The 24,715-nt window shown below is 48.8% G+C and overlaps 13 protein-coding genes across 13 annotated transcripts; 10 read left to right on the top strand and 3 right to left on the bottom strand.

Annotated features, from left to right (window-relative positions):
* Nucleotides 1-392: 392 nt before the first annotated feature.
* On the top strand, nt 393-1,562 carry C7M61_004998 (cleavage polyadenylation factor subunit; the record flags this gene model as incomplete). The annotated part of the gene is made up of 1 exon (XM_024860310.1): nt 393-1,562. The coding sequence occupies one exon, from the start codon at nt 393-395 to the stop codon at nt 1,560-1,562; it is 1,170 nt and encodes a 389-aa protein (XP_024711528.1).
* Nucleotides 1,563-2,153: 591 nt separating this feature from the next.
* On the top strand, nt 2,154-3,104 carry C7M61_004997 (uncharacterized protein; the record flags this gene model as incomplete). Its single annotated transcript, XM_024860309.1, has 1 exon — nt 2,154-3,104. The coding sequence occupies one exon, from the start codon at nt 2,154-2,156 to the stop codon at nt 3,102-3,104; it is 951 nt and encodes a 316-aa protein (XP_024711527.1).
* Nucleotides 3,105-4,281: 1,177 nt separating this feature from the next.
* C7M61_004996 (uncharacterized protein) lies at nt 4,282-5,412 on the top strand (the record flags this gene model as incomplete). Its single annotated transcript, XM_024860308.1, has 1 exon — nt 4,282-5,412. One exon carries the CDS (start codon nt 4,282-4,284, stop codon nt 5,410-5,412), a length of 1,131 nt encoding a protein of 376 aa, XP_024711526.1.
* Nucleotides 5,413-5,593: 181 nt separating this feature from the next.
* On the top strand, nt 5,594-8,812 carry C7M61_004995 (uncharacterized protein; the record flags this gene model as incomplete). Its single annotated transcript, XM_024860307.1, has 1 exon — nt 5,594-8,812. The coding sequence occupies one exon, from the start codon at nt 5,594-5,596 to the stop codon at nt 8,810-8,812; it is 3,219 nt and encodes a 1,072-aa protein (XP_024711525.1).
* A 24-nt stretch (nt 8,813-8,836) lies between these two features.
* Nucleotides 8,837-9,622, bottom strand: C7M61_004994 (NSA2 family ribosome biogenesis protein; the record flags this gene model as incomplete). The annotated part of the gene is made up of 1 exon (XM_024860306.1): nt 8,837-9,622. One exon carries the CDS (start codon nt 9,620-9,622, stop codon nt 8,837-8,839), a length of 786 nt encoding a protein of 261 aa, XP_024711524.1.
* Nucleotides 9,623-10,611: 989 nt separating this feature from the next.
* C7M61_004993 (uncharacterized protein) lies at nt 10,612-11,649 on the top strand (the record flags this gene model as incomplete). Its single annotated transcript, XM_024860305.1, has 1 exon — nt 10,612-11,649. One exon carries the CDS (start codon nt 10,612-10,614, stop codon nt 11,647-11,649), a length of 1,038 nt encoding a protein of 345 aa, XP_024711523.1.
* Nucleotides 11,650-11,847: 198 nt separating this feature from the next.
* Nucleotides 11,848-13,845, bottom strand: MPT5 (Mpt5p; the record flags this gene model as incomplete). Its single annotated transcript, XM_024860304.1, has 1 exon — nt 11,848-13,845. The coding sequence occupies one exon, from the start codon at nt 13,843-13,845 to the stop codon at nt 11,848-11,850; it is 1,998 nt and encodes a 665-aa protein (XP_024711522.1).
* Nucleotides 13,846-15,235: 1,390 nt separating this feature from the next.
* On the bottom strand, nt 15,236-16,336 carry C7M61_004991 (ssDNA endodeoxyribonuclease; the record flags this gene model as incomplete). Its single annotated transcript, XM_024860303.1, has 1 exon — nt 15,236-16,336. The coding sequence occupies one exon, from the start codon at nt 16,334-16,336 to the stop codon at nt 15,236-15,238; it is 1,101 nt and encodes a 366-aa protein (XP_024711521.1).
* Nucleotides 16,337-17,763: 1,427 nt separating this feature from the next.
* Nucleotides 17,764-19,152, top strand: NUP49 (FG-nucleoporin; the record flags this gene model as incomplete). The annotated part of the gene is made up of 1 exon (XM_024860302.1): nt 17,764-19,152. The coding sequence occupies one exon, from the start codon at nt 17,764-17,766 to the stop codon at nt 19,150-19,152; it is 1,389 nt and encodes a 462-aa protein (XP_024711520.1).
* Nucleotides 19,153-19,393: 241 nt separating this feature from the next.
* C7M61_004989 (uncharacterized protein) lies at nt 19,394-20,182 on the top strand (the record flags this gene model as incomplete). The annotated part of the gene is made up of 1 exon (XM_024860301.1): nt 19,394-20,182. The coding sequence occupies one exon, from the start codon at nt 19,394-19,396 to the stop codon at nt 20,180-20,182; it is 789 nt and encodes a 262-aa protein (XP_024711519.1).
* Nucleotides 20,183-20,851: 669 nt separating this feature from the next.
* On the top strand, nt 20,852-22,123 carry C7M61_004988 (uncharacterized protein; the record flags this gene model as incomplete). The annotated part of the gene is made up of 1 exon (XM_024860300.1): nt 20,852-22,123. One exon carries the CDS (start codon nt 20,852-20,854, stop codon nt 22,121-22,123), a length of 1,272 nt encoding a protein of 423 aa, XP_024711518.1.
* A 304-nt stretch (nt 22,124-22,427) lies between these two features.
* C7M61_004987 (uncharacterized protein) lies at nt 22,428-23,444 on the top strand (the record flags this gene model as incomplete). Its single annotated transcript, XM_024860299.1, has 1 exon — nt 22,428-23,444. One exon carries the CDS (start codon nt 22,428-22,430, stop codon nt 23,442-23,444), a length of 1,017 nt encoding a protein of 338 aa, XP_024711517.1.
* A 232-nt stretch (nt 23,445-23,676) lies between these two features.
* Nucleotides 23,677-24,678, top strand: C7M61_004986 (uncharacterized protein; the record flags this gene model as incomplete). Its single annotated transcript, XM_024860298.1, has 1 exon — nt 23,677-24,678. The coding sequence occupies one exon, from the start codon at nt 23,677-23,679 to the stop codon at nt 24,676-24,678; it is 1,002 nt and encodes a 333-aa protein (XP_024711516.1).
* Between the last annotated feature and the right edge of the window lie 37 nt (nt 24,679-24,715).

Here is a 24,715-nt window from a genome sequence, read left to right as displayed (position 1 = left end):
GTGAACAGCCCAAATCGCCAATTATGCTTTCACCCATGATCAGCCCCAAAAAAAATCAGTACGAAATGATTGATCCATAGATTCACTAAAATCAAACATTTCAAAACTTTCTCTAGTCAAAGAAATCCCTAATTCTCAGTGGTGAACACCCAATTCATGGGTGTACGTCAGAATGGCTGCGAAAAGACAAAAGTAGCTTTTCCACACCCGATGAGCAAAACACCAAATCTAAGCTGAAAATACTATTTTCCAACGAAACCAAACCCACAATAACCCACTAGAGGCCCCTCTCTCCCAAACACCCCCAATTCTACCAATATCCCATTTTAGACCCCACACGACCATCACCATAATTCGCAGTAGCTCACCTCACACTAACTTCTGCTTCCATCATGAACAGAAGAGCAGGCTCGCCGCCTCAGGGCAACCCAGGCCAGCTGTCGATCCTATACCTAGGTAGCATTCCCTTTGAGTGGTCCGAGGACCAGCTCCAGGCAGTCGTGACCTCACAAGCCAGCGTTCTAGACGTCAGACTCGGTTTCGACCATATTGGCAAAAATAAAGGTTACGCATTCGTAGAGTTCGAGTCTCCACAGGAGGCACAGAAGGCCGTGGCCGCTCTCAGCCAGGCGAAGATCAACGTTCCTGACGGAAGACCAGCCAGACGTCTTCGGTTTGAGCTGTCTAAGGAAGGTTTCCGTACGGGAAACAACACCAACAAACAGCCGCTTCCATACATTCCGCAGAACATGCCGCCATACTTTGAGCTTCCGGGCGGCTTGCCGGCGCGTCCTGCCTCAGGGTTGCCTCCAGTGCCGGGAATGCCCCAAAGACCCAATGCTCATCAGCCTTCTCCAGGACCCCAATTGCCTCCTGTTCCGGGCTCCAATGGGCCTAAGTTTGCAAATATGGCCAATCAGAACGGAGCACAGCTTCCGGATCACCTACTCAGAGCTTCACAGACGCTCTCGACGCCCGCCCAGATTCCTCTAGAGACTCCAGACAAGATCAACGAGACGCTAAGTCTGATTCCGCCGGCGCAGTTGATCGAGCTTATAGCCAACTTGAAGACGCTTCTCGCGGGCAACAATTCAGCCAGAGCAGCCGAGGTTTTCAATCTTTCGCCCAACTTGGCCGCCGCAGCTGCCCAGGCGCTTTTACTCATGGGCTTCGTGGACGAAGAGGTGATCCAGGAATCGATGAAATCCGCCTCCAGCACTCCCCAGCCACAGCAGTCTGCTCCTGCTTATAACCAGCAACAACAGTACCAGCAGGGCTACGGCCAGCCTCCTCAAGGCTACAATTCCGGAGGTTACAACCAGCCACTGGCTTCATTGCCTCCTCCGCCTCCAAGACCACAGTCTCAATTCCCACAGCAGCAGCAGCAGCCTCCAACAAAGTGGGGCAATCTTCCTCTTTCGACGCAAATGAAGCTTGGTGCTTTACCGCCAGATCAGGCCGATTTGGTTGCTCAGGTGTTGTCGCTTCCGCCTGACCAGATCAGCTCCTTGCCTCCCGAGAAGCAGACCATGGTTGCGGGCATCAGACAGCAGTACTTGTAGAGTGTGGCATGCTGACATGCTCAAAGCGGCATCTACAGGGGACTACGACGGGACTAAGGCATACACGAGGGACAGATGGTGCCTACAGGGAATGTATAAGCAAATGCTGATCTAAGTGTGTTTGAAGAGGATATTCTCTCATTCTGGACATCGCTTTGTGGTTGTGTTTGACTGGCGAGCCTCACCGGCGGAATTTGCAGCCACTTCTGCAAAATTCAACCACTCTTGCAAAACCCGGCAACCACCATCCCTTCATTCATTATTGACTGCCATGAATAACTAAGGCAGCCGATATTCAAAAACCCCTCGAAAACATGGCAGGTACCACCCCAGCACATAGGAAATGAGATCATGACATGTTCACCGAATCACATGTCCTCCACAGTTTGTCAGCAGGCGATAACAGGCCACAACCACCCGCCCTGAAATCGCCACATTCGTAGCATCAAATAAACATCTCCCTCTCACCACATCCAAAAATCCACTTTTTCCATCACCTTCTCTCGATGTTCCATGTCTCGATCCACGAATCTGCAGCCTTGCTAGTGCGAATTCAACATCACCAACTACTACTACCAGTCATTTACCGCCATGAATATCCCCGGTCTACATGGCTACACAGCGATTTTTGAAACCGACGAAAACGGGAATTTCCATTCCACCAACGGCTCTGTCCCTGGCTGGCTCAGAGACATGATAGAACGAGCTTACGCAAACAGTGGCTTGAGAATGAACCGCAAGGTAGCGTCCCACGAAGCCATAGCATCTTTGGAAGAGGTTCCTGTCGAGCTTCTAAAAGAGCTGACTTGTCCGATTTGCTACGAGAAGTACGAGGTGGAGCAGAACAAGAAGCAGAAGATGGATACGTCTATCAAGGAAGAACCACAGGTTTCCGCTTTCGAAAACGCTGATGTGGAACCCACGCTGAGCAGGTTGAAGTTCAGAGATCCTTCTATATTTATGGCAGCCGATGCCGGTGCACTCAACTCATTCAGGTTTCCACAGTACAACCTAGCCTCGCAAAAGCAGGTATCCAACGAGGAAATGTTCCCAGCATTGAACGACTTCAAGAAACCAGAGGCCAAGGAGGTGCGCCACATTGCCATGAAGATGCCAAACTGCCACCACGTGTTTGGCAAGCTGTGCATTATAGAGTGGCTCAAGGGCCATGTGAGCTGCCCTCTCTGTCGAAAGGAAGTGGAGAGCGTCAGAGACAGCGATCCCATGGCGAAGAAGATGGAGGTCCTTCAGCAGAATTGCAATTTTATCTTTGCTGCTGACCAGGATGTTGTGCTTAAGCATTTAGTTCGTCGTCTGACCAACGTCTTTGAGCCATACAGAAAACCGTACAACCCAGCTGTGACGCCGCTCACAGACACGAGTGTTCTGCAGCATTGGGCTACTCCAAGCCTACCTGACGGTTTTGTGCCAGATGCAACGGAGAAACCAGATCCCCAGCTCATTATGGCTAGAAAGTTCCCTCTACTGACATTCCAGTCAACTCCGAGAACCTCGCTATTTGGTGGCCGGGATCGGGACTAGGCATGCATGGAAATAAGGTAATTTGAAGGATGTGGGGCGCAGATGGTGGTGTGGTGTAATGGATGGTCTGCTGTTGGTTGGCGTATGAAGGTGGTTCTAGGAGTGTTTATATCATGATGTGGAAATCCCGGCCACGTATTGCTGGGAATCCACTGTTGAAAAGAACTTGAGCCAGATTTGGACTAATGGGACGTTTTCCGCCTACAGATCAGTCGAAATCACACCTGAATACGGTCCGATGAACGTCAGCAGCCAGCACAGAACAACCCCACAATTGCCCACAATTACATCGTTCTTTGAAGACAAAACATCACCTACGCTCCACCCCCACTTCATTATATCGGCTGCTATATCGGCTGTTATATCGGCATCTACAATGGTAGTGGCCTCCGGTCTTGCTACAATGACCACACGTTCGAGGGTTTTTATCTTTATTGCACTGCCGAACCGACGATCCCCTATCCAGCCTGGAACATTTCCAATCAGCACCAGTGCGATTTCTTTTTTGTGCTTATTGCGTGTGTTGCTGGCTCACAAGTTGGACGCCCACATGGCTGCGTTGAAGCCCTGAGACATTTCAATGCTTGGTCCAAGGCTTGGCACCTCCGAGATGAGCTGGTTATACAAAATTTTCAGACGCCCTGACGCCCAATGGATAGGAAATTGGCACCATCAGAGAAGGCAACCTTGCTGTGAATCATGAGGCACCTCGACTTAAGCCTTATCTTTCGGCATGGATTCCAGAATGTAGGCCCACCGTGTCCAGGCCTGCCCCGCTGCACCATCCGGGCGCCCGAAAGTAGTCATACGATCTACACAAACAAAAACCCAGCAAGTTTTTGAAAGAAAACAACTTCAAATCTCGCCTTCCCACTCAACCTACTCTTTGATATGCGCCTATATCTCCGGAAGCACCCCACTAGGCGAGGCTTCTTTCCTGTACGAGGCTCGGGCAAAACGGTTAGCGCGCCAATGAAAGCCGCTCGATCACGTGACAGACCTCGGACCCTCTTCTCGGGCTTACACAGCTAGCAAGTTTTATTGGAGAAGAAGATAACACGCTTCTGCGTTTCTTTAAAAGGTTTCAACCCAAATCCAAACTCGATAGCATAGTCACTAGGCTGGTCCCAGCTTATTGCCGAAAACAACCTCCCCCCCACATCACCCCACCCCCAAGATGTCTCATACCCGGACCATCTTGAGCTACATCCACCAAAACAGCCCGAACAAGTTGCCGGTTTCCGAGCACAAGAACACGAATAAGCCGCTCAAGTCGCCGTCCGTTGTGGTTGAAAGGACTACCGACTTGAAGCCCAGAACGCCGCTTTCAAGGAGGACTTTCTTCAATGATTGTACCGACAGCTCACTCAAGGAGTCCAAGAACTCCATTAGAGACTCCTTGAGGTACAGCGTGAAGGCTTACACGAGTATAGAGGCCAATCTCTACCAGATGCGCCATCTTCTAGCGGCCGATGATGCAAACAGACAGGTGCACGTGGCCACCACTATGGTCCCAGAGCCAGAGGTGAGACCCAGTCTTCGCCACATGACCAGGTCTCCTTCGATCTTGGTCAAAAAGGAAAGCCTGGCACGCGACCGTTTTGTGGACCAGTTGCGGGATATCATCTCGCGTTGTTTGCAAAGAAAGCTTGGGTTGTCCAATGAGCAGATGCATACGGAGTTGGTCAAGGAGGCCTTGACGTACTCCAACAACTTGTTGCTTCAGGATATGAAGCTGGCGTCGACGGAAGAGCTCTGCCTGGAGTTTCTGAACTTGAAAGCAGCCGACGACATGAGAGAGTCCTTCGACGACCTCCCGTGTGACTTTCTCGACAAATACGAGCTTCTAGCGCTTGACCATTTTGAAGACATGATTTTCGAAAGCACCACAAACTCGCTTGGGTGGGCCCACGACAGCGGCACTCTTCACGACCCCAACTCGTACCAAACATTCAAAGACATCTGGATGCTCGACCCACCCAACTTCACGGAGTTTGACGTGCACACGTTCATTGAAGACGTGCTGGAGGGCAACGACCGCCAGTTTTCGTTCAACTCATACAAGGAGCTGTTCATGAACCGCTTCGGCGAAAGCGCCATCAAGATGAACATTCTCCGGTACTACTACACGTATCGTCTGGAGTTCTATACACAGCAGCGGGCCCGCAAGCAGCTACCGTCGGGCACTCTCAGCGAGATGCCCGAGTTTGACGCCCTTCTGAAGCTGGTGGAGCAGTTCCACGACCTGATAGAAGGCGAGGACCGGCTGAGACCCCGCAAATCGTTGCGGTTCGCCGACGAAATGTAGCTATTCCATCCATAGCATTTACACCAAAAAGAGCCGCCATCGCTTCTTTGCATCCACTCCTTCGATTTTGTGCCATTTTCCATGGTTGATGTCTGCGCAGATCCATCTGTCATGCACATACGCAACCGAGCAGTTTATAGACATAGCGGTAGCTACAAATACACCAACAATATATCACGACATGGTCAAGACGGAACCGCCACCGGACGACGACCAGGTCCGCAAAAAGAAAAGAAGAAACTTGGGCCAGTTTCCCTGTTCCCAATGTTCCAAGGTCTTCACTCGTTCAGACCACTTGGCCAGGCACTACCTCAATCACCAACCCAAGGAAGTATACGTGTGTGAAAAGCTCATCAAAAACCATAACGGAGAGCAGCGGGTGTGTGGAAAGACGTTTGTGAGGAAGGATCTCAAGGAGAGGCATTTAAAAAGACACAAGTTGCTCGATGGAGACGAGGCGTTCGATGAAGAACTGGAGAGTCCAGTGAAGGAAGAAGAAGAGAAGCTAGGGCGGGGCCAGAGCCCTCTAAGGCAAGTCCAGAGCAACCACCAGCCTGTGAACGTGGACCACGGGCCCGGAGTGCCCCACCAGGGCATGCTACACAACGGAATACCGCCCAATCAGCAGAATCTACAGAGTCAGCCGAACCCAGGAAACCTACCGAATGCGCACTTCCAGGGCCCTACGCCGGCGAATTTCCAGAATAACAACCACCAAAGCATCGGCCCTGTCCATGGCCAGGTCCAACAGAACGTCCAGGGCGTCGCCGTGGGTCCAAACATGCATCCACAGATGAGTCACCATCTTCCTCAACAACCGCTCCCACCACAGCAAAACGTCCAACAGGGAGTGGTTGCGCAGGCTCCTATGGGCGGGTTTCCAGGCCACGGGGCTCCTCAGGGCGTTGTGGACGGAATGGTCGACCCTAGAGGCCCTGTTTCTCCAGAATTCCGCATGAACCCCAATGTTCCTCAGTCGCTGACAGACATTCTTCTGTGGCTCTTTACCGACCAGGATCCTGCTTTCCCAAAGGACATGATGGTGAATGCGCCGGAGTACGTCCCCATGGAAATGCCCCGCCAAATGTCGCCCAAACAGCCTGAGGTGGCTCCCATATACTACAATGTGCCTGAGGCCATGATCAACATGAACCTCCAGGATTTGAATTTTTTTCTGAATAACGACAACCCCCTAGACGAGGTCTTCCTACGGCCGCCGGAGGGCCAGATCGACCAGTCTGCTCCGAAGGCTTGGAACATCAGCTCGACAAACTCCTCGACTCCCAATACTACAGAAACGCTAACGCCGAGGTCCCTCAGCGACCACAGTCCCGAACTGTTGCTGGTGGAGTCAATCGAGTCCCGTGTGGCCCAGCTAGCGTCCAATAATGTGGCCAAAAATCGTCACTTTTTCGTGGATGCAACCTTGATGGAACGCTTGGCGAGCTGCTTGCCAGGCGTAACAATCGACTCCTTGAACAAGATCCTCAGGCCATCTCTGCTGGACCCCTTGCCTCAGGACAGATTGTCGTTCTACTTATACGGCTACTGGGAGGTTTTCCACCCTCGCTTCCTGATTCTCCACAAACCGCTGTTTGATACCAAAACGGCAGAACCGTTGCTCCTTCTCGCTATGATCATCGTGGGATGCCTGTATTGCAGCACGACCGAGTCGTATCTGTCTCGTTCCAAGCACTGTCCCGAGTACAAACTAGCCATGCTCATCGCTGCACCACTACGATTCACACTCTTTCAACACGAAGAGTTCCGTTCTCCTGTGCGGGTCTGGATTCTACAAACGCTTAATCTTTTGGAGTGGGTCGAGAAAAACTGCTTGCAGAGACTGATGCACGAAAGAGCACATATCCATCATGGAACGACGGTACAGCTTTTACGTCGTTCCCCATTCCTTGGTGGAAACCCTACTGTCGCTAACAAGGAGCTCACTTCAGCTAGTGAAAACACCAGTGCTGGAGAAGAAGATGTGGAGGATTTGGATGAGGTGGCCCGCTCCGACCAGGCATTGTTCAACAAGTGGGTTGAATCCGAGTCGATGAAGAGGGTAACGTTTATGACGTTTTACCTTGACGTCATTGACTACATTAAGTTCCGCCACAATCCACAGATCCCATTCTACCAGCTTCAGCTTTTAAACCTTCCATGCGAAGAGGAGGCCCTTTGGGCGTCCTACGAAATCAACGGATCATTCAAAAAGACGATCAAGCGCCAGAAAAAGATTCAAAAATCGGGCGCAAGATCACTCAAAAATCAAAATAACATAAAACCGGGGATGAACTTCATGAGTGCTTTGAAGCGTGTCATGAAACACACCAAGGCCTCGTCCAAGGTATCTCTATTCACAAAGCACGTTTTGTTTGGTGGAATCGTTTCCATCATGCACCTGATGCAGCAAACCGAGCTACAAAACAGCTTCTCGCAAATCATGGCGCTGGAGCGGCAAGTCAAGAACAGAAACCAGAAATGGAAGGAGATCATCACTTCTGTGTTTGACGATTTTGATCATGAAATCTACGGACCAAGCAGTGGGTTCTCCAAAGACGGTTTCTTCAACATCAACCGCTGGCAATGCACTTTCCCCATGTACCACTTGGCCCAGATCATTGGCATGTCTGATATCAACCACTACGACATTGCCATTTTCGGCGGCTCGCCTGCAAACATGAGTGTTGACGCCACGAGCAAGGATCTCCTGATAGTACAGAAAAAGCTCAACTCCATGTGGATGCGGTCGCTTCCTGCCATGATGAAAAACGTCGGTGATCTCATCAACTACAAGTGTGTGATACACTGCTACTGGCTCTTGTGGGGCATGATGCTTACGCCGTTGAATAAAGATGGCCAACCAACACAACCGCTTTCGTACGACTGGCGAGTGGATCACGACGTCCATGACTCTCTTTACGCTGCCAGTATAGCCACCTTGGTCTTGTGGTGCTACTGCTTCTCAGTCTACGGAGCAGAGTCTACGAAATTTGCCGAGTTCGGCGAATCGCTTTCATTGAAAGATACAAGAAGCTATGAGAAGATCGCCGAGTATGCTGCTGAGGAAGGTTATCTGTATCTCTATCGGGTGCGCCAGGAATTCACAGATAAGATCAAGGCCCAGGGACTCGGCCCGGAGTCGCTTCTTCACAGCACCCGCTCCATGGAAGAAGTGTCTCCGAGCAAGATAGTCAACCGGTACAGCGAGATCTTGCCCACGATCAGCAACAAGCAGAACATTCTGGGGCTTTGTTTCCTCGTGGGCACCAAGTTGTTGCGCAGCCAGTGGCTGGTGCTTCGGGAAAACGCCAAGTTGATTATCAACTGCGGGCTTCGCTCTGCGGGCAAGAAGGAGGTGTGCTGCCTGGACCTCTTTGTGGATGACTTTGTCGACTGACGATTAACGAATATATGATGTAATTTACACCAACAACACGGCGTTCACACAGCCGTCTCTGTCAGGCTCGTTGGTCACCTGGGCGTACTTACCCCAGACGACCTTGCCGCCGGCGGTGACCAAACCCAATTCAGAAACATTCACTTCGATGATGGTACCTTTTGTGAGAACACCAAGCTGAGTGTACATGGGCGACTGTGGGTTCTTCTTGACGCCCAAGATGGGCAAGAAAACGGTAACACCGAGCTCAGGGTGCGTCACGTTGGCCTTCTTTTGTCTCAAGGCCGAAGGACGAATGATACGCTCCATCTTGACTGGTCTTCTGGTGAAACCCTCACCGACAAAGGTGTGTTTTGTGATCATACGCTTCCACAGCTTCAGCTTCGACTTACCGGTCTTGACCACCTTGAACATCTCCTCCTCGGAAATACCCTTCACCTTGGGAAGCGGCACCGAGTACTTGTCGGCCTTCTCCATACGCTTCTGCTTGATCGAAGACGAGATGGCCTTGGCCAGATTGTCGGTTTGACGGTCCAACAAGTAAGTAGGAAGCGCCTCGCCGTCGTCGGCCTTCGGCGTGGAAGGACCCTTGACCTTGGACTCCTGGTGGGCCTTGATCTTCTTCTTCATGGCCACCTTTTCAGCATAACGCTTCTTGTTGTACTGCTTGGCTCTCCAGCCCTTGAGGTTCTGGGCATCGGCGGCGATCTTGTGGCCCTCACGGGCCTCTCTCTTCCGCTTACGCTCTTCATGGTCGAGCCTGCGGCCGTGCTGCTTGATGTGCTGCTCGATGTACTCGTTCTGAGGCATTTGATGGGATGAGGAGTGGGTTGAAAATCGCATCTCATCGGGTTCTATGTGTGGGATGGAGATCCGTACACCACCACGTTGGGTCCCCAAGTCAACGCTTGTGGAAGTGAGTTTTTGACTGATTTATTGAGGTTTTGGAATGGTAGATCTCAAAATTGAAGAAAATGGAGAAATTCATTCGTCTTTGGATGGGTGGATGGGTGGTGTTGGGTGGTTCATTTCGGTGTGCATTTTGCACCCAAGCATTGAATAGTACGGGAAGAAAACCCGAGAAGACAGGGAGGTGCTGCAATTTATCTCTTTTTCGGCATATATTAGAAAAACAAACGCTTTTCAGAGTCCAGTTTTGCAAAATCTTCGGATTGTGTAGTGAATGCTTTGATTGTGTAGTTTGACACTTTCGCCTGGTCTGTTAATTTCGCAGCCAAACCATGAACTAGACAACTGGAAGGCAAGTTGACAAAGAACATACTTTTCGATCACTTACAACAAATCAGCTGTAGTTCAAATTACTTAACCTAATTCCTCTCTGTCTTTATCAATAGTCCACGAGACAGATGGCAGACTAAGGCCTGTGAAGACACAGTAGAACGACTCAATGCACAAGTGTGGTCACGCTTAGCTAGTCTGGAAGCTGATAAGATAGATTTTACCACATGTGAAATTGAATAGGGCCCCATTAAATCAGGTGAATTTAATTGGAAAGAAAAATAAAATTTGAAAAAATAAAGTCCGTTTCCGCTGGGGTCATGATCCATAGCTCCTCAAGCAGTGTGCGATGAGCACCAGGTCTCCACTATCATCACATCCCTGAACCTTTCCACCCAAAACGTACTTCAAAGTACCCTCGGCCCATTACATTCATTCCATCAAATTACCATCAATTTACTATATACCACATTTTCAAAAACACAGTTCCCACTTAGGCAGACCCCAAGTACCATCTCCATCGCTCCTGTATCTCATCGCATCAACTACAACTCTTCAGCATGTCGTCAGTCAACGAGCTCCTCAAGGGCATTGTGGCGTCGCTAGAGCAGACGGAGAGCGCCGTCAAGGACGTGGACGGCAAGTATGTCGTGCACGAAAAAGAGTACCTCCCCACGATGATCCAGGACCTCGTGGAAAAGTCGTCCTCATCGCTCGAGGGCATGTCGCTTCTTTCCTTGAAAAACGAAGCCCTCCTTTCATACGCCAACTCCTTGGTGCTTGTGCTTTTGAGCCACTTGGAAAGACTAAGGCTGCTGGCCAAGGAGGAGAAGATCGAGGCTGCTAAACGCAAAGCAGTGGAAAGCTCTGTGCAACAGAGAGTGTGCTTGGAAAAAGGTATCAAGCCCTTGGAGAAGAAGTTGACGTACCAGCTCGACAAGATGGTCCGGTCGTTTCACAAGATGGAGGAGGATAATGCCCGGATGGAGCAGAAAGTCGCCGAGGCGGCTGAAAACGGCGAGGAGGAGAAGAGCTCTGAAAGCGAGGCAGACGACGATTCTGAAGATGACTCTGAAGATGACGACGACGCTCTTTCGTATAGACCAGACGCTTCGGCGCTCAAGAACATGGCCAAGGCGTCTTTGGCGAAAAATAAGGGCGAAGGTGACGGAAAATACAGACCTCCCAAGATCTCGGCTGCTGCTATGCCCACAAAGGACTTTGACGACCGTGCCATTTCCGCCAAATCAAAGAGAAAGTTGCAGAGTATGGAGGAGTACCTTCGGGAATCGTCCGACTTGCCCCAGGCCGAGGCCTCCATTGGTTCTGCCATTTTGGGCCACGGTAGAGGTGGTGTGAAAACAAGCAGAGACAGCCAGAAGGAAAGAGAGATCCAGCGATACGAGGAGGCCAATTTCACCAGATTGCCTTCGACAGCAACGAAAAAGACACACAGACAGAAAATGGCCGAAAGAGCCAACACGTTTGCCGGTGAGGACTGGTCCATGTTCAACAACAACAGGTCGCTCAAGGAGGGCACCTCAAGAAAAAGAAAGGGAGGCTCTGCCTGGGACAGAGCCAAGAAGCTGCGCCGCTAGGTATAAAAGCACATATATTGCAAAGGTAGGTATAAAACAAGCTAACTCGACATTGTCATGTAGTTCTCAATGTGGCGGTCCTCTGGTGCTCCAGGATTTGATGCTTCATAGGTTGGGTGTGGAATATTTTTTGTTTTTTTTGGGTTTTTTATTTTTGCTGGATGCAACGGGGCCGCCCAACCGATGTATCATGCTGGCTTACTCCTTGAAGAAATTCATGTTTCCGGGGTACGAGGAGTTCTGCTGGTGGGAAAAGCCCTGATGGCCAGCACCCGAGTACAGTGGAAGCATTCCAGAGTACTGCAACAGATTCCTCAAGCCTTCGTGGCCCCTGTCATGACGTACACCGTACTGACCATTGAACAGAGACCTTGCACCGGCCATAATACCTGGATTCGCCATGGAGTAGCCCGCATTTCTCGTGAAGTCGTTAGAAATGAAGTTGGATAGTTGGGGGTTGGCATTATTGTATGATACAGTGGATTGATCGATCGGAGCCAGAACTGGAGCCGATATATGCAAGTTTGCTAACAGCGCCGTGGCTGAAAGGCTGGGGTCGACAAGGGAGTCGAAGGAGCTTTGCGAATCTCTTGGAACCGGGGACGGACCAAGACTGCGGTTCATCGCATAGCCGTCGTAGTACTGATGCAGATGGTTCAGGCGATTGTTTCTCTGATACCCATTATAGCCCTTGTTGTAGCCCGTTCCGTTGTTCATGGCCATGGAGTTGGCCTGAAAAGGGTAAGGGGCCATGGGAGTACGGCTTTGAATGAATTCGCCGTTTGCATTCATGTTTTGATTCGACATGACATTTGTAGGTGGAATGATCATGTTGCCATGGTTCACCTGCTGATGTTTACGACCCGACGACTTGACCCCATTCAAAATAATGTTAATTTTCAGCTGGATACGTTTGCCGAACGAGGAGACGATCTTGCAGTTTTGGAACCAGTGCTTGATGACTTGGATCTGCAACGAGTCCGAGCTATGAGTGTAGTTTGGGGGAAGAAGCTGCTGCAAAGAAGGTATGACACTTCTGTCGCTACCCTGGTAGTAAGTGACGTTATGGTTGATCAAAATGTCTATCAACGTCTGGATGACGTAGTTGCCGTATGGGTCGTTGATGAGCTTGTTGAGATCAGTGTTGAAGATGGCACCTATAACGGAAAACTTCAAGTCAGTGAACAGACGCAGCTTGGGCTCGTTGTGGTAACAGTTCTTCATGAGCTTCTCAACCACATTGGAAGAGAACTTCAAGTTGCACAAGTCATTGATACCGTACTTGAGGAAGTTGTTGAAAAGGGCACAGTTCACATCAACAGAATCAATAGAGACAAGATACTGCAAGACGTAGTTACCAAACTGATCGTTGATCAACACGACAAACACATTGTACTGCAAGATCTTTTCGGAGAAGGCAGAGAGCTGGGAGGGGTTGACGTGGTTCAAGCACTTTTGAAGCACGCAGCAACCATGCTTGTGGGTAGCCACCACCAAAATGTCTTCGATGATGGAGGAGTAGATGAACTGGCAGTTGTCGGGTGGGTACTTGTTCAAGATCTTCTGGATGACATGGTTGCCGTTCAAGTCCTTGATCAACTCGATGATGTACGGCTTCAAGCCCTTCATCAAGAGCGCCAATTGGTGGCTGTTGGACATGTGGTCGATGACTTTCTGCAAAGCTCTGGTTCCATGCTGGTTGATGGAAACCAGGAACAAGTTGTTGTGCAAGGTGTCTAACATGAGGTCAAGGTCGGGTTCCGAGCAGTAGTCGACCAACTTCTGGACCAAGTAGTTGCCAAAAGGGTCGATTATGAGCTCGTACAACAGAGGAGCGACCTCCTTGAAGATGATCTCGTAATTGGCGACCCTAGCCTGGCGATTGGGCACGACATTCTCGTCGATACGTTTCTGGAGGAAACGACAGCCGTACTGGTCCTTGGCCAAACGCAAAATGTGGCTCCGCAACAGCAGCAAAGGCGCCTTCAGCACCAGGGCCAAGTAGTCCTTGTCAATTTTGAGTGGCGTGGTTTCCTTGGCTTCAAGGCTGAAACTCGGCAAGGACAACAGGCCATTGAGGCGCTGCTGGTCCCAGAGCTTCGAGTTTGTCGTTGCCGACGGAGGCGTTGTCGGCTCGACGATGGAGGAGATCGAGTTGATCAGGAGGTTATGGGAGTGTTCTCTAGGGGAGACCATTGTGGAGCGGAGATTGACGGGTCAAGCAGCGATGCACGGGAGCCAAAAAGAAGAGGGATGTGGAGCCGGAAACGGGAGCACAAACAGTGGAGCCGTGGGTTTCAGGGCACACACTCTGCGGATGAGTAGGGATCGAAGTGGCGATGCTGGGCGACTCAGGGGTCAAAAAACTCGAAAAAGCCAGCCTGGCGAAACAAGCGCTAGTGGTCTCGAGACGCTAGGAAAGCAGCAGAGCCGTGTTTGGCGTGGGAGCAGGAAGCGGGTTGCCTCTGGAGGAGCAGGCTTGTCTATACAAGGAGAAACGAAGCCCGGAAAATGTGTGGAAACGACGGCAATGGCAGCGGCGTCGAAGAAATTAAAAACACTGAAAGGAAAGAAGTGGAAAAGTTGGCGTTCAAGGCTCCGCCGGAAAGAAGGTCTGGTTTGCTTCGTGGAGGCCCTGATCCAGCCTGTATGGCGCCAGAGACATCCAGCCCAGGCACAAGACACCGACATTGTGAAGGGGGCCACGACACGCCGCGCAACCCGGTTTTATGTAGGGCGATTTGAATTAGAAAATTTCAATTTGGCTGCAACGGCAGCTTGGGCATGTCTTGGCCGGGAAGCTTGGATTTCGGTTTTGGATTGTGGCATTTGGAGAGTTCATCCGGCGGTTTCTTTCATTTCTTTTTCATAAACCACCGACCAATCAGGACCCAGCATTTCCCGTACTTTCGTCCTTTTTTTCTCCCGCCTTCAACATCGACCTCTCGGCTCGACTCCATCCTCGTCTGAAACGGATCTGGACCGTGCGACATCGCCTATACACAATTCCCAGCAAACGCCTACGCCCCGTGCTGATTGGCCCTCGTTTTGGGTTTTGGGTTTGCGCCACCTCGGAGGATCTGAGGATTTTGGAAATTTGCACATTGTGGTGGAAAGGGGCCGTTGGTTTTGGCGAATCTGCTTTTGCCGTTTTGGGTAGGTAGAGGTGCTTGAGGATGTGCACCAATTGCAACCGATCGGAGCTCCAGGGGACCTTCGGGGAATGGCGGGAGCGGTGGTAGCTCGACGGGCGATTTTGAAGATTTTGTTGATTTTGAAGTTTTGTTGATTTTGAAGTTTTTGTGATTTTGGTGAATGGCACTTTGTGGATGTTCCTCAATTGCTAGGAATCAAGCAACCGGACGGGCTCTGCTGCAGGTGCCTGTCAAACACAAAATGGGCAGTTTTCCAAGCCCGATTCAAGCCTGATCGAAGAAGACCTTGTGCTTTCGGAATGGAAGCTGACGTCAGTCCCACCTCCTAGCGAATCTTCCTCCTTTTCCATATTCCTCTCCAACGCCCTGCTGTGCCTTTGGATCTTCCCCTTTTTAGTGCTTCATTGTGCTCGTCTCTGATCTTTTCCGTCTTACCCCTTCTTGGTGGTGTACTGCCCTCTTGCAACATACTGGTTGAGCACATCCTCGTAAAAGAGAAACTCGCCAGGGGGCCTGGCCAACGCACTGGCCAAGCGGCGCCGTATTCTTTCCTCCTCTTTTCTTTTCACCTCGGCTTTTCGTTCCTCCTGCTCCTGTGTGGTTGGAAAACTGCCCACCATGAATCCTGGTGGTGACAGGTACTTGTCCATGATCTGGGACCGGCTGAGCTCCTCCTGGCTTTTGGCATCTAAATCCCAAACGGGCCCGTTGGACTTGGCGCCGCTGCCGGCCTGAATGAAGAAACTCTGCAAGTTTTGCTCTTGTGCTTTTGTCATTACTCGAGGTTCTCCCGTTTTGGGTCTCTGCCATTGCCCATTTGGTCGGAAATCGTCCTGTGCCCATGGTTTTTCGGTAATGGGGTTTTTGGACAATTCGACGTTGAATTTGCGGTCGTCTAGCCGCATTCGATAGTACTTTCGTAGGAACCCTACTCGCTGGAGAGATGTGTAATGCAGAGGCACACCGACTTTTTCGTCTAGGGTTTCGAATTCGTCTTCTGAATCGGCCACAACTCGATCGTTTTCTTCTGCAAAAAGCACCTTGGGCGGCTCTTTGGTCACTTTCTTTGTGGGAGACGAGTTTTTATTGGGCAGTTCGCTGTCGGAGTATTGTGTGGGCAACCGGTTGAATTGGGAGCTTGTGATGTCATTTCCTGAATTTTGCGAAGGCCCCTTCACAGGGCTTGAAAGAATCAATACTTGTTCGTCGTCTTGACCCGTTTTTTGTTTCTTTCTCTTTGGTGAAACGTACTGGAGATTTGGGATGGCTCCTTCTGATTTGGTGGGACGTGCTTTTGTGGGCGAATTTTGCTCGTAAACAGCTATTTTCTTCTTGAGCTGCTTATTTTCGGCAGTAAGATCTCTCACCTTGTCTTTCAATTCCCTAAGCTTCTTGTTGAACTCCTTGATCAACAGGCTGCGGAATTGCTCGTTGTTAGAGTCCAAGTTCCGCACATCTGTAAGGGCGAGAATTCTATGAAGCTCGTCATTGATGTTAGCCACAGCTGAACGGATCTGTTGGTCCGCATCCATTAAAATATGGTAGTTAATTCAATGTTTAAGATGAAATACAGCTTTGTTGATACTATGCTGCATATAAGGACGCGATGCTGTCGCGTGACGCGTCAGGTGGATTTGGCTGCAAATCCTGATAAGACAGGTCTCGTATGCGCACTGCAGATAGGGTATGTGCAAGCACATGGCATCGCAACCGTATTACTGCATTGGGACCGCTAGTTTATCCGACTAGGTACAACCATGCCGGACGATGCGGGGCACAGATGTACGAACGGAGATGAGTCTATAGCTGGCAGTAGCATCTGCAAAGAAGCAGAGACATACTTTTACTGTCATCTACCTGTGCATGAATGCTGCTGCAGAGGATATGTGGCTGGGGCGACATTTTCATCGATTTAAGTAGTTAGAGGTTGATTCTTTCGGTATATCTTGATTGAATTTAACGAAAGAGTCTTTTCATGTCGGGGCCTAATTGCCATTATAAGTTATGTAACAATTTCTTGATACACATTCATTCACTGATATATCATGATTGGCTCGGAGAATAACCCTCTATTTGGCTGCACTCTTCCTGTGCTACAACACTCAATTCCATGGCCTGTGCTCTTTTTGGACTAGTACGTCTTTTTTTAGGAAACTGTGAGACGGCTGGCATTCACCTTCTTAAGATAGTCGTCTGAGAAGAAGAATCCTAACCTGCAACTATTCTGGTGGATTCTACTGTTGGTTCACGTTTTGTGCAACGCTTTTATGTGATTGGAAAGTGAGTCCGGGATACTTGAACTTCCGAATATCTTCTATAGTTTGTGTTTCGAAATCAGGGGATGTTCTCCTTTCAGCTCGTTGTTGTTTGTGCTTTAACCTGAACCTTAAGTAAGATTGATCATCAGTGCCTGCCACCAGCAATATATAGAGGATGGAAAAGATGATATTCTTGTCCTCTGTGATGGTAAAAGTTTTCTCCATCTGAAGGTCCTTTCTTGCGCAGAGCCATGTGTTACCTTGCTACCCTTGTCACCGTACTATTGAGTCTCAGACCTCCATTGAATTCTTTCTCAGAACATCCTCATCGTCTCGGAATATTGCTGATTGACTTCTCATTCTCGTAGTTCACAAAATTATCAATTTAAGATGCTAAATATTGTCAGCCTATGGCTTCGATGGTTGTCTGTCAATTGGAGTGAGCAGTCTCAATCGTACAACATGTTCCTCAACACCATATACAAGCACCATACCCATACATAGTACACCTATGCACTACATAAATTGAAGTATATTTTTGCAAATTTGCTAACCACTCACTCCCTTGATTTACCACCAGTTCAACCCATTTTGCAACCATTCCATGGCACCAGCCTGCACACAGGCCTCTCACAGTAAAGAAAAAATCTCAACTCTGCAACAACAACACCTATAGACAGATCCATTTCTTCCCAATTCCAATGTTTGGCGCCTCTGCAAAACCGGCACTGAGCTCCTTCAGCTTTGGCTCTCTGCAGCCCTCCTCGGGCTTTGGTGCGTCCAACAACACAAACTCCGGAGGCCTTTTTGGTCAACAACAGAAACCTCAAGGTGGTGGCCTTTTCGGTTCAGGAACACAAAACTCCAACTCTGGAGGGCTCTTTGGCGGTCAGAGTAATACTGCTAACACGGGCTCCTCGGGATTTGGCTCCTCCAACACCAGCGCAGGTGGTCTTTTTGGACAGAGTAATCAAAGCAACAACAACACATCATCAGGAGGTCTTTTTGGCCAGAAACCCGCTGCCATTGGACAAGGATTTGGCTCGGGAACCTCGAGTGGCGGCCTTTTTGGCCAGAAACCCGCTACTACCGGCACCACAGGAGGTGGACTTTTTGGTAGTTCTGGTCAGCAAGGACAACAAAATCAACAGACACAGCAGAGTGGAGGGCTTTTTGGGTCCAGCAATACCGCCAATAACCAGAGTTCTGGCGGCTTGTTTGGCCTGAAGCCTGCTGCCCCCTCCGGCGGTCTTTTCGGATCAAGCAACCAATCCACCACCGCTCAAAAGCCACTTTTCGGTGGATCTAATACTTCTACAGGTGGCGGTCTCTTTGGTGGATCTTCCAATACCGGCACTAACCAGACTTCTGGAGGTGGTCTCTTCGGTGGCTCCAGCAACACAGGCGGTACCACAGGCGGCCTTTTCGGAGGTTCTTCTAATGCAAACACAGGTGGTGGTCTTTTTGGCGGCCAGCAGCAACAACAACAGCAAAACCAGCAGCAGCAAACCCAGCAGGCCACGCAATTAACCGCCATGACTAGATTCGGCGATCTCCCGCCAGAAATCAAAAAAGAGCTACAAGAGTTCGACCAGTACATCAGCACCCAGCATCTCATAGCTACGACGCTTAATAACGACCTCCCCAAACACAACCAGCTCGTCAAGTCGATCGACTCGGACGTGAGCTACTTGCATAACAAAATCTCCACCATCAAGCAAGCTTTGAAGGGCGACAGCAACCAGTTGAAGGCCTTAAAAGCGGTCAATGACGAGCTTACAGAAGATATTGGCAACATCATGCAGCTAATAATCCAGCTCTCGACACCCGGCACGAAATTGTCGTCATCATTCCAATTGAACGAGTTCTTTGTCAAAAAGATCAAACACTACAAGGATGTCATGACTAGCTACGAAAACGTGATCAAGGAGGGAGAAGATGCCATCAGTGGGTTGCAGCACTCGTGCAATGACACTATGGGTAGCATTTACGATGTGGTGGAGGTGGTGAAGAGCCAGTATAATGTGTTTATGGAGCTCTGTGAGACGCTTGCGCAAGTGCACAACGAAGTGACCCGCTTGAAGCGCTAGAGCTTTTGAACCATTTGTATAAGGTGTGTGGAAGTTGTGGCACTGTCATAATAGAATCGTCAGCAGCCCCGGGAAATCGAAGGCGACACGAAAGTAATTGGATCCCCTTTTCAAAGACCAGAAGTATTTGACGGTCTGGTTTTTTCACTCATTAAGTCTGTGTGTGGCTGCCAAATAGATGTATGTACTATAACTCATCGTGATAATCCTGCGTAGACCCTCATCTAAACATCAACTCTTAATGGCCAGAGCCGATTATCTCGCCAAGTATCTATCCGGCGGGCCGGAAAAGAAGAATAAGAAAAAGAAATCAAAAACCCAATCTACCCCTGTTGTTGTCCAGCAGCCCGAACTCCAAACTGAGCCAGAAAAAGAACCTCTAGATCCAGAGTCCGACGATGAAGGTGCTCCTGCAATTACCCTGGACAAACCGATGAAGGAAAACAAAGGTTTCCGGCGTATAGATACAGGAGAAACGGTCAAATCGGATCAACAGGTTACGCCGAAAGAACCCTCGGCAGATGAAATAGCCAGGGAGCAGAATATGGCTTCAACAGTTTACAGAGACGCCTCAGGACGAATTGTTGATCTAGAGAAAAGGAGTCTAGAGCTTAAGGCTGAAAGAGAAGCTAAGGAAAAAGAGGCAATTGAAAGGCAGCAGCGAATCAACCAATCTGAGGTCGGCAGGCTTCAAGAAGCTGAGATGCAAGAGAAGCTCAGTAAAGCTACCCGTTTCGATGTTTCCGTGAATGATGACGAGTACATCGCTCATATGACGCAAAAGCAGCGTTTCGATGACCCCCTTGCCCCCACTGGCGAGGTCAAAACAAGCACCTCCATCAGACCAACCTACAACAAAGGACTCAATCCAAGCAACCGGTTCAAAATCCCAGCTGGATGGTTTTGGGATGGAATTGACAGAAGCAATGGGTTTGAAGAGCGGCTTTTAGAGAAGCGGAATGCCCAGCACCTCAGCAAGGTCGTCGCCAGAGCATCTGCGGAGTCCTACACCGAGTACGATTACGACTGATTCCTTTGATCAAAGAAGTTGGGGAGGTAGGGAGTTGAGGTCAATTAATTTGCGGATTGAGTGTCAAGAGGGAATGACATACGGTTATCGTGAACTGCGTTTCGCTGATATGGCGTTACTATGCGGACTAAGTCATATTGTATGTCATGGTATGACATGGTATGCTAATGAGACGATCACTGGTGTTTGATGTGGTCAGTTGCGCCATCAAATGAGCTCTCAGGCTTATGGAATCACATTGAGATGGCCTCTACAACCGCTCTGTTGATTATCATTATCCCACTGTCTTGTTTTCGCAGCCATACAGATGGGCATTCTAACAAGGAACCCAACGATAGTCAGGACACACCAAGTCTGATCATGAAGCTTCAATTGTTACAGCTGTGAAAGACACGTCCATCATCAAGAACGCTTTTAAACAATCCACCGGCATTACTTCTGTTAAGCATTCCTTCCAGCTGATTGCGTTGACAACACAATGGCAACACGTGTAGGTTCTACAAAAGGCTAATTGCAAACCAGTCAAACAAAACCAAAATAACAAAAAATCACGATCCCATCTCAATAAGATTCATGGCGTCAAAGGAGGACAATTCCCATCAAGTCATCACCTAACTAACACTACTGCACACATGCCGCTCAGCACATCATCTACCACAAGGTCCTTTGATGCCCAATAATCCCCCACCTATTCCGGGATTTTATTACGACGATGAAAGGGGCAGGTATTTTGCTATCACCAACGGAGAGAACCGGTTCAATAAACGGTACACCAACAACGCAGTTCAGGCTCAGGATCGCAGAAAGCGCCAGGACAGGAGGAACAAGGAACACGAGAAGAAGCTAAAGAAAAACCTTCCGTTGGCTTTAAACCGTCAAATGACAACCCCATACAATGACCCTGAAGGTTCGGTCCTTGCCCTGCGCCTCGGCGAGACTCCTTTCTCCTATCTTCCGGAAATCGTATCCAAACTCAAGAACTTGAAATACTTCAAGAAAATCGATTATGCCATCCATCCATACGGCTTCGGCCTGAAAGGTTCCGAAAATGAAGTTGTATTTTACGAGCCGCTGACCAGAAATGCAGGCACGACCCCACTACCTTTGGAAGATTATCCTCTCATACCTAAAGGACAAAGCAGCACACATGAGAGAACAACGTTCAAAGGCATCAAAACAGACACGCTTGACTACATCTTTTTCGATAGTTACATGTGCCCGTTCCAAGCTATCAACAATGAAGGAACTCGCTATGAATTGAACTGGGACCTTTTACGGACTCTAGGTGCTGTGGATGCATTTGATCCAGATGACATTCGTATTTATAGCTGGACAGTGTCAGCGGATACTGTCTACATCTTGACAGACCGTCAAATTTTGTTTCTACTGCTTGAGAACTTCCACCTCAATCAGAAGCCTGCTCTGGCACTTGATATGCCTGTTCCCCAAGGAGATGCCGAAGATGCAGTTGTGGATGAAAGTGGTCTTTCGTTTATTCGTGGCACTCACTTATGTTTCGTCGCTCTAGGTGACTACGTTTCTTGGGATCTTACTATCGAGATCTTTCAGCACTTTAAATACACGAGAGTTGTGGGAGACATCACATTTGTTACATTTGCCTTGATAACAAATCAGGGTGTGATTGTGAGGGAGTTAATGATAAAAGAGGGTGATGACACACGGTGGACTGGCGATGGTTCCATGGTCTCACGCCAGGAACATAACAATCTGATGCCAATAGCCTTCTTATACAATGCCATTTTAATTTGTGAAGAAGATAGAGGCAATTTTGTGGCCATTGACCTTAAGGAGAAGAGAATTGAACGATTCGAGTGTTCCGCAATCAGGAACCTCAACCTCAGTGAGCCACATTTTGAGGTCATCTTCCATGACAACAAGATGTACCTATCCACCGAGACAACGACATTCGTTTTTGAGTGAAGCCCTCCAGCATAAGATGAACATCGAGGTACTGATATGATCCCGTTTTAGGCACCTTTTCGTAACCACACTGGTGATTTGTGAGGCGCGCTGCAGGATTATCAACTCTCAAAAAGATAACCACATTCATTTCATGATAAAGGAAGACGCCGCTTACCCGGTCCTTGATGCACCAGGTACAGCCGACAAGCGGCCTACTTCGCTGACTTGCCCCACAGAGCATTGTCGAAAATCTCGTCGTACAGAAAATGAAACCACAGTAACAGGACGAGATGAGGTGTTTGTGAAGGAGGGGTTCCACAATATGGATCTCGTGAGTTTGGACCTCGCCGTGAGATTAGGAGTAACTCAGTTTTCCTATTTGCCGACGCTTATGAAAAGATTGGAGCAGTGCCGACCAACTCTTATTGTTAATAATAGCTTCTACCCTTTGGCGCCAGACCTGATAGATTACAAGACTAAGGCGATCGGCATCGATTTCCACGAAAGATATTATGGGTTGGCTGATTTGCATGGTTCTAACTTTCAATTTGATGCTCGTTTTTGGTCACCCAAGCTAGAACTGATATCTGGAGTCATCACCAAGGACAATGACTATCTATGTGCATTGGACCATGACGGCGACAGGCTTCTTGTGAGCGACCAGCATGGTGACACCATGTGTATTTCCAAAACGATATTGAGGGATTACGAACGTGAAACCTACGAGGATGTACCAATCTTCTACTGTCAAACAGCTAACGCAGATACGATTTTTCTCTTCAGCCACAACTTCGTCCTTGTGGTGAAGTTCACCGATCTTTTCCATTCCCTACCCTTGTGGTGCCACGCGGAGCTCACGGATGGAGATGGTGTTCCAAGAGACCCGAAAGTTGAAGGAGTATACGTCTCTTGCATTCGGATGGACATTGTCATGGTGACTGACTTGCTCCAGTGTTCCTCCTGGAATGTCGGCAAAGATCTCTATTCGCATCACAGATACAACAAACTGGACGATATCATCACATTCATTGCCGTCACAGAGGACTCCATCGAGCTACGAGACTTTCAAAAGGAAATGATGCAGTGGGACGAGTTCACGACCACTGTTCCGAGGAAGAGAGATGAATATCATGAACCAATAGCATTTCTTTTTAAGGATGTTTTCGTCATCGAAGAAACTAGGGGTTGTTTCATGGCATACGATCTTACAAATCGTCGCTGTGTGCACTTTGAGAGTGAATTCTTCAGCTGGATACCGTACTCTTTGCACTGGATGTTTGAGGGTGCCAACGACGCTCTTTACTTGTCGCTGGAGAGTTGCTCGTGGTACATTCCTTGATAGATGATGAGGTCCAGGTGATATTGGAGCTGAGAATAATGTGGAAGATCAACTCAGGCATTCCGCTGGGTCGAATGTAATGTGGTTCATGCGTATAGATCAATGCATTATCAACGCTGAAAGTGATCTCCTTGTCCAGCAGTCTAAATCTCATGCGGCTGAAATTACGAAACCACCTCGTAAATTTCAACTCCGCGAAGATTCCAACTACATCGAAATCAAGCATCTAAAGATGCAAGGTGATGGTGAAAAAGAGCCATCCATATACAATCTTCTAAAACATGGCACTAGTAAGCTCCTTCCGGGCATCACTGTTTGGCCCATGTTGAACAACAGCGAAAGTTCCATCTACTTCAATCATCAGGATAGAGAATTGGGATTGGCTATATACCCACTAGGATCGTTCTGGAAGCCGTTTTGCAACGGCAGCTTCTATGATATGTCCTTCACTGGAGCACTAGTTAGTGATGAACGGTACATTTTCCCTTTGAAGGGCTCGTGGGCTTACAGTTGGAAAGAACTTGAGGTAAGTGAAACGACCTTGAATTGGATTCTCGGTAATTTAAAAGAACGTGAACATATCGAAGAGACTCTTGAGCCTGACGATTGGGGGTTTGACAACTGTGCCGTTTCAAACGAAACTGTCTATTTTGTGAGTACTATAGGAAAGAGCACAGGAAGCTGGATTGTCAAGCTACCCATTCTGGAATTCTATGAGGACGAAATGGAGTACCAAGACATTTTTCACATTGACTTGAAAAATCCGCAAGACCTATTGGTGAATGCCAATTTGCTACTGGGTTTCGAGGACATGACCTTGTTCGTAAAGGACGATCTTGATGCAGAGTACGTGCACTTGGACAGCCCAATTCTTCGACACTTTAGGATCACCGAACAGGATGCTGAAGTATTTTTTATCATCACGGCAAATGAAGTCGAAATCAGGCATTGGGACGCTGAGAAACGAGATTGGACAGGAGATGTGAAGAGATTGAAAGTTTCGATCAGAGGAAATACACCGATATGCTTCATATACCATAAAATTCTCGTTATTGCAGAATCTCCTTCCCAAATCCTTCTTATCAACGTCAATGGAGAATGCGAGAGAATTGACTCGGACAGTTTAAACTTTCCTCCTGACAAGTACACTGCGTTTGTGGATTACAAGAACCATAACGTCTTCATATCACTGAAAGCAGGAACCCACATTCTAAAGCTCAACTTACAATCATGATGGAATCACGCCAGGGCAACAATCTATGCTTTTGTAT

The sequence above is a fragment of the Candidozyma pseudohaemuli genome (assembly GCF_003013735.1).
Source record: "Candidozyma pseudohaemuli strain B12108 chromosome Unknown scaffold00020, whole genome shotgun sequence".
Taxonomy (NCBI): Eukaryota; Fungi; Ascomycota; class Pichiomycetes; order Serinales; family Metschnikowiaceae; genus Candidozyma; species Candidozyma pseudohaemuli.
Note: the sequence above shows the minus strand (reverse complement) of the source record. Positions and strands in the feature narration are given on the sequence as shown.